The 7,928-nt window shown below is 45.4% G+C and overlaps 1 protein-coding gene across 1 annotated transcript in view; it reads left to right on the top strand.

Moving 5' to 3' along the window:
* Positions 1 to 1,773, top strand: part of zcchc9 (zinc finger, CCHC domain containing 9) — a 21,076-nt gene extending 19,303 nt beyond the window's left edge. Inside the window, 2 exon segments of the mRNA XM_032511727.1 lie at positions 25 to 93; positions 1,538 to 1,773. Of these exon segments, the coding sequence (XP_032367618.1) occupies positions 25 to 93; positions 1,538 to 1,650 (182 nt within the window). The 3' untranslated portion in view covers positions 1,651 to 1,773.
* Positions 1,774 to 7,928: the final 6,155 nt, after the last annotated feature.

Below are 7,928 nucleotides of genomic sequence, written 5' to 3'. Positions count from 1 at the left end.
GTGTGTGTGTGTGTGTGTCTGCAGGAGGTTCCTGTCGGGTCTGTGGGTCGGTGGAACATTTCCAGAAGGACTGTCCGGAGCATCAGGCTGCAAGTGAGTCCTCTTCAAATCAGTCAATCAACCAAAATGTATTTATATAATTTATATTTATATTATTTATATAATTTATATTTATATAATTTATGTTTATATATCACTTAACATCAAAAACCAAGAGTAAAACATATAAACAATAGAAAGAGTGAACACAGAAAACAGTAAAACTAGAAAAGGTTACAGAGAAACAGGAGAATGAAATGTTCACACCACTGTTACGTGTTAAAAGACAGAATTTGGACCTAAAGGAGCTACTTCTGTCATAGTGTGTAGTCTAGACCACATTCTATAATGTACAGGTAGAGCAGGTCTAGACCACATTCTATAATGATATACACTGTACCCAGGTAGAGAAGAGGGTAGACCACATTCTAATAATGTACAGCGCTATAAGAGGGTCTTAGACCACATTATAATGTACACAGATATAGAGGCAAGGGTCTGAGAACCTTGATATAATACCTAAAAACCAAAAAAAGAGGTAAAAGACAAAGCCAGGTCTAGACCTCTCTGTAATTACAGATAGAGCAGTCTAGGACCAACTACTATAATTACAGCATTTAGAGCAGCGTATAGACCGCTCTATAATTTACGGATAGAGCAGGTTAGGAGCGCTCTATAATCTACAGTAGAGCAGGTCTAGGACCTCTTCTATAATACAGATAGAGCAGGTCTAGAACCAACTCTATATTGACAGATAGAGCAGGTCAGAAACCCGCTCTATTAATACAGAGAGAGCAGGTCAGACCTCTCTATAATTACACATAGAGCAGTCTAGACCTCTCTATAATTTACAGATAGAGCAGGTCTAGACAACTCTATAATTTTTACAGATAGAGCAGGTTCTGACCCCAACTCTATAATTTACACATAGAGCAGGTCTAGACCTCTCTATATAACACATAGAGCAGGTCTTAGGGACGCTGCTATAAAGACGGATGAGAGCAGGTTAGACCTCTCTATAATTTACAGATAGAAGCAGGTCTAGACCTCTCTATAATTTACAGATAGAGCAGGTCTAGACCACCGCTAATTTACAGATAGAGCAGGTCCTAGAAAGCGCTCTATAATTTAGACAGGATAGAGCAGGTCGAGACTCTCTATAATTACAGATAGAGCAGGTCTTAGACCACTCTATACTAATGTACAGGATAGAGCAGGTCTAGGACCTCTCTATAATTTACAGATAGAGCAGGTCTAGACAAATCTATAATTTACAGATAGAGGCAGGTCGAGACATCTCTATTAATTTACAGATGGAGAGGTCTAGGCCGCTCTATAATTTCAGATGGAGCAGGTCTAGGACCTTCTGTAATTTACAGATAGAGACACGGTCTAGGACCTCTCGGGTACAGGGTGCAGGGGTAGAAGGGACCAGGGAACACACAGCTCAACCGAGGACATTGATTGCATCCTAATCCGTTGTGGTTCTTGTCTCCAGCTAACGCGGTGACGGTTCCCTGGTTGTCCAACAACATGAGCGCCGACCACGAGGACGTCCACGTTCCGGTGAAGAAAACCAAACCCAAACAAGAGAAGGTGGTGAAGTTCTGATGACGCTTTCTCGGACCACATTTACCTTCTGGACTCAGATGAATGGACAGAGCACCTCAGACCCCGTCTCATTATCTCTGTGTATATGTTAAATCCTTTATTAAAATGCCCATGGTATGAAAAGAATCACTTTTTCTGAAATTTGGGGGGTTATTTTGTGTCTCTGGTGCTTCCACACGACTACACACTTGGAAAAAAAACAATCCTGTGTTTTAGAGGGAGAGCGGTTTCTGAATTGTTCCTATGATCGGGTTTCGGAATGGATCTGATCTGGATTTGAAATGGTCCCGTGATTGTTTTGAATGCCTCTGTCTCAGGCTCCGGGGGGTGGGAGCTGGACAACATCTGACACGGCTTCTACGTCCCTAGAGACGAGGGGCTAAACCGTAGCATGCTAGTCTTCTCATGGAAACCACTGCCCAACAGCACTAGTTCACATATTCTCCAAAAAGAACTACTTCCTGTACCCTGTTTACGTCAGGTCCCGGTTATACTCTGTCCCGTGGGTTCGCTTCCGTCCCCATGTTCTACTTACTGTCCCGTTCTACCTTACATGTCCCGGTTGTGTCCATGGTCTAGAAGAAGTATCCCAGCTGATACTGCATCGGACTGCCCACAGCTGGAGGGAAAGAGTTTATCAGCTGATGGATCTTACCGAGCTACGAAGCATGTGCAGCTCCCAACAAAGATAGGGATTTAGAAGGGAGTCTCACAATGGAGAATAAAAATCGTGAGAGTCTCACTCCTCTGGAGATAAAACATAGTGAGACGTTCTCACGCTGGAGATAAAAACTAGAGAGATGTCTCACTCTGGAGAATAAAACTAGTGAGATGTCTCACTCTGGAGATAAAAACCATGGAGTTCCACTATGGAGATAAAACTAGGAGATGTCTCACTCTGGAGGTAAAATAGAGAGATGTCAACATGAAATCTGCTCCCCCCGGCCTGTGTTTTGTGTTGGAATGTGAAGACTCAGCCACTAGGTGGCAGCACTGACTCCATCTCAGCCGCCTGGTACTGACATAATATTAATATGACTATGTATATATATTAGATATATATATATATATATATATATATATATATATATATATATATATATATATATATTATACATACTGTTATGGTACTGATGATGAGTCACAGAACACCACAAAAGCCCTGGTATGCACGGGATGAACTCATTGAAGAGAAAAATTGTACTTTAGTTACTAATTACTCCACTACATTCATCTGACAGCTTTAGTTACTAGCTATATCTCTGAATCTTTCTGAACACACACTCTCTCGTGTCCATGTCTCTCCCCAAAACTACACGACTCGGGCTTCCTGTCGCCCTGACAACAGCTAAACTGCAAACACATCTTCTTTTCTCTTTGAAACGTGTCAGAGCTTAAGTTTAAAGTCCTTGTCATGGACCCGTGAGGGGAAAAATACGGTGATAATAGGGGGGGTCTGTTATAGTTCTCCCTTGGCGTGTGTGGGGGTGTGTGTGTGTGTGTGCGGGTGTGTGTGTGGGGGGGGGGGGGCGGGGCAGTGTGATGCTTGCTGAGTTCAACACCCTGGAATTTCATTAATAAAACGTAATGCCGTAAAGACGTATAATGCGTCAGTACAAACCACTGCCAGACTCTCGAAGGGGAACAACCCTGTTCCATCTGAGCAGATGGGTGTGTGGGTGTTGTGTGTGTGTGTTGTGGTGGGTGTGTGTGTGTGTGGTGGTGTGTGTTGTGTGTTTGTGTGTGATTTGTGCTGTGTGGGTGGCGTGGAATAAGGTTGTTACAGCAGTGATGATGAAGAAGGTTCTGGGAATTTTCCCCTTTGACACTGAGAACCAGACTCCAGTTCAGTTCCACTGCAGACCGACTATACTTTGGATCATGAGAGAAACTCAAATCAATCTAACCTGTAATGAGGATTTCCAGATCTTTAATCCACCTGAACCCCCTGTCCCCCCCCCCCTTCGGTTTTTTTTTTTTTTTTTTCACAACCCCCCCCCCCCGCCCCCCCCCCCCACCCAGTCCCCCGGGTTTTGGGCGGTTTTTTTTTTTTTTATGCCGGGGGTTTTTTGGTTTGGGTTGTTTTTGTTTTTTTTTTTTGCGTCGTTTTTTTTCCCCGGTTTTGGGGCCCCCGTTTGTTTTGTTTTTTTTTTTTGTTTTTAGTTTGTTCGGGTTTGTTTTTTTTGGTTTCTTTTTTTTTGAGTATAATCAGTAAGGTAGATTTAGGGAAAAATACAGGATTTATCTCTGATCTTAAAAGAGATTCTCAGACAACGCTGCTGGGTAAATTGTGCCAACAAGAAGGAACCCACAGATAGTCATATTTACGGTTAATGTTTTACACTCGTGGTGGACCCCCACGACCCCCCCCCCCCACCACCCCTTAGGCCCCCCTACCCCCCCATTATTGGACAATTGACCACTATGTTCTACGTTTTGTGTGGTGTTGTTTTGTCCACCGGGTGCTTCACTATGAAGATAGTTTTCTTTCTTTTGTGCAAAGGGGACTCCCGTAGGCCTAAAAGTAAAGGAATGCAGTGACTAAAATGGGGGGGACCGCTCCCTCATGTGGAAAGGGTCTCGCCCCACCCACCCTTACCACCACCCCCGCCCTCCACTGGATGGTCTCTCCACCCCCCACCCCAATACGTTGCCCTGTTTCAACAAGAGCCTTGATGGAGACCAGGGACAGCTGCACAACCGCCAGCTCGTAGGGCGGATTACACAACCCTCTACCCAAACTGTTGTGTGTGTGTGTGTGGTGTTGTGGTGTGTGTGTGGGGTTGTCTTGTGTGTGTTGTGGGTGTGTTGTGGTGTGTGGGTGTGGGTTTTGTGCCTCATAAAAAAGCCAGAGGACCTTCATTGCCATTATGCTCCTTTTTGGTTTCTTCATTCACTTGATTGTCTCCTGGATCCAATTTAAGAGGATGAGCGTGGCGGGGTCTTCCGCCCCAACACATTTGTTGTGTTTTTCTCGTTAGCGGAATTTTTGCCCAACATCCCACCTCCTCCATCCCTCCTCTCCCCTCCCTGCGCCTACTCTCGCCCTTCTCCCCCTCCTCCTCCTCCTTCTTTCTCCCCCCTCCTCCCCACCTACTCCTCTCCTCCTCCTCCATGCAGAACTCTCTCCCCTCCTCTCTCCGACTCCTCCTCCACCCCCCTCCTCCTCAATCTTCCTCCTCCTCCGCTCTTTCATCCTCCCTCCAGCATCTCCTCCTCCACCCTCCTCCTTCCACCCTGTTATGCTCTCGGAGCGTTTAACGCCACGTCCGCAAGTCTGCCAGAAGGATCTCCCATGATGTGTTATTCTCCCATGGCGACAATACTGCGACGAGAAGTAGTCGCTGGCTTTCGGTAAAAAATAACTCCTGTGAACAAATCTGCTGAAAGTGTTTCCATCCAACGGCTTTAAAGTTGATAAAAACCTGGTGATGACGTCACATGACGCTGTTTTAGGGTCAGACTGGTCTATCTGATTGGTTGGAGACATTTTAAGGTGTTTCCATTCATTTCCACTGACTCACAACATTCAACAACAACAAGTGACGATGCAGATGCAGCTTGTCCATCGAACAAGTTTTTGAAGCTTTCGCCGACATTCTTTGTCACACGCTCACATTCACACACACATGCGTACACAAGCACATTCACACCACACACACACACACACACACACACACACACACACACACACACACACACACACACACACACACACACACAAAAGAACCAAGCAGGCCTGATTAGTTGCACGAAACTTGACATTTTCAGCGTTCAACGTTGCTCAGAGTTACTGTGGCTCGATGCTACCGGAGATTAAAGTCAACTCAAAGAAAGTGGAAAGTGGGGGACATCCGGGGGACATCCTGGGGACTCGTGGTGACCCCCGAACGGTCCCGTGGATGTACCCTGCAAGCTGACTAAATGAGGCCAAAAGGTAGGTAGATAGATAGATAGATAGATAGATAGATAGATAGATAGATAGATAGATAGATTAGTAGAGACTGGTTATAGTGTAGTAGCGCATATGATGATGGATAGATCGAATATAGATAGATAGATAGGGGGTAGAGGGTAGACAGATAAATAGTATAGAGGTAGATAGATAGATAGATCTAGGGGGAGAGGGGTAGATAGTAGATATAGAGGTCAGATAGATAGATAGATAGGGGGTAGAGGGGTATAGATAGATAGGGGTGGGGTAGAGGGGAGATAGATAGATAGATTAGGGGGTAGAGGGGTAGATAGTAGATGGGTAGATAGATAGATAGATAGGGGGATAGAGGGGTAGATAGATAGATAGGGGGATAGAGGGGTAGATAGATAGATAGATATAGGGGTAGATAGATAGATAGATAGGGGGTAGAGGGGTAGATAGATAGATAGATAGAGGGGTAGATAGATAGATAGGTTGCACTCAGTGCAGTGTTGTGGTGTCTCCGAGTCTTTTCAGCACCCAGTGATTAAATATTAAAAGGTTTTGTTGGCTGTGGTAGGAATAATTTCTTGTAGCGAGGACACATACGAGTGAGTACGAGATGAACCCAGAAGAGGACGCGACAGAGACAGGACCGTGCCTCGGAGAGAGGACACGGAGCCGGTCAGCTGTCCTCGGGCAGACAGCTACCAGGAAACGCTCGTTACCACAGGACTGAGCTGGAAGTCTTCACGGCCGGATCGAGACTACAGACGCACGCACGCACTCACGCACACGTGTCCGCTGGAGGCTGCAGGGTGCAAGGTGGAGGGTGGAGGGTGGAGGGTGGAGGGTGGAGGCGAGGCTGCAGACGGGCGGACGGAAGGATCCCTGAGAGGAACAGAGGAGGAGATGAAAGTGAAGAGTTAATGACAGAGGGACTGGAGGCCCCGTGTGGATCTGTTAGGAGTCTATTGGAGCTAATAAGGCTGTCTGAAGGGCCCTCCGGCGTCACCAGGAGCCACCTGGAAACATGTTTCTGTTTACCTGACGGGGCCCGGCAGGCTCCAAAGGCTCAGGGGGGGTCCACTGTAAAGTCCCTTTAGAGGTGTCTGAACAGCAAGGCTGGAGGAGGTGTCGACAGAAAGCCGCCTCCACACTGTTTCTGGATTATAAAGGTTATTATTTCAAATATTCAGCGTCAATTTACAAGCTCTGCCGAAGCTCGGAGAGTGTCAGATGTACACACTCTCGCTTTCAGTACCTCAGACATACTTTACATGGGATGTGTTTAGGTCACATGTCACATATGACACATAAGACAACATATACAGTGGGGGAAATAAGTATTTGAACACCCTGCTATTTTGCAAGTTCTCCCACTTAGAAATCATGGAGGGTCTGAAATTGTCCTCGTAGGTGCATGTCCACTGTGAGAGACATAATCTAAAAAAAAACATCCAGAAATCACAATGTATGATTCTTTAACTATTTATTTGTATGATACAGCTGCAAATAAGTATTTGGACACCTGTCTATCAGCTAGAATTCTGTCCCTCAAAGACCTGTTAGTCTGTCTTCAAAATGTCCCCCCTCCCCCACTCCATTTATTATCCTAAATTAGATGCACCTGTTTGAGGTTGTTAGCTGCATAAAGACACCTGTCCACCCCATACAATCAGTAAGAATTACTAACAGTAAGAAACTACTAACATGGCCAAGACCTCACTGTAGGTTTTTGCTACGTGGCATCACTTTTAGCCTAAACATCCCTTACAAGGTTCACTCCAACTCAAATGCAGTGTAACCCCCCTTTGCATCCACAGTGTTTAATTTCAACAGAACCCGATTCAAGTTACAAATCATTAGATAATACACTTTCTAGCACGGAAGTCGGTTTGGTTTGAAATGTGCCGGGGACAGAGACGCATCGGGAAGTGCGTTTTCAGAACGCCGTGTCACGGGTTCAGCGGGAGGACCCACATGCAGGACTCTTTCAGGCAAATGTGCAGATCCAGCACATTTTATTTTGACTCTACGACTCAGAAACTACGAACGAACAGAACTCTCTCAGGAACGGACAGAAGAGACGAACCGACAGACGACAAAGGAGCAGACGAGTGTAGAAATACACAGAGCAGTCCACAGAAAGACTGTGTTGGACAAGACAGTAATGAGGGGACAGGTGATAGCACAAACGGAGGGAGTCTAACTTCAATTTCAATTTTAATTTCATTTATAGTATCAATTCATAACAAGAGTTATCTCGAGATACTTTAGAAGTGACGTCAAAAGGAATGGAAGTCAATGGGATGCTACATTTGCCAAGTACAAATCTCTACTTTCATTAATTTTGGGTCTT

This window comes from Etheostoma spectabile, unplaced genomic scaffold, assembly GCF_008692095.1.
Source record: "Etheostoma spectabile isolate EspeVRDwgs_2016 unplaced genomic scaffold, UIUC_Espe_1.0 scaffold453, whole genome shotgun sequence".
NCBI lineage: Eukaryota > Metazoa > Chordata > Actinopteri > Perciformes > Percidae > Etheostoma > Etheostoma spectabile.
The sequence above is the reverse complement of the archived record's forward strand: the minus strand, read 5'-3'. Positions and strand labels throughout refer to the sequence as shown.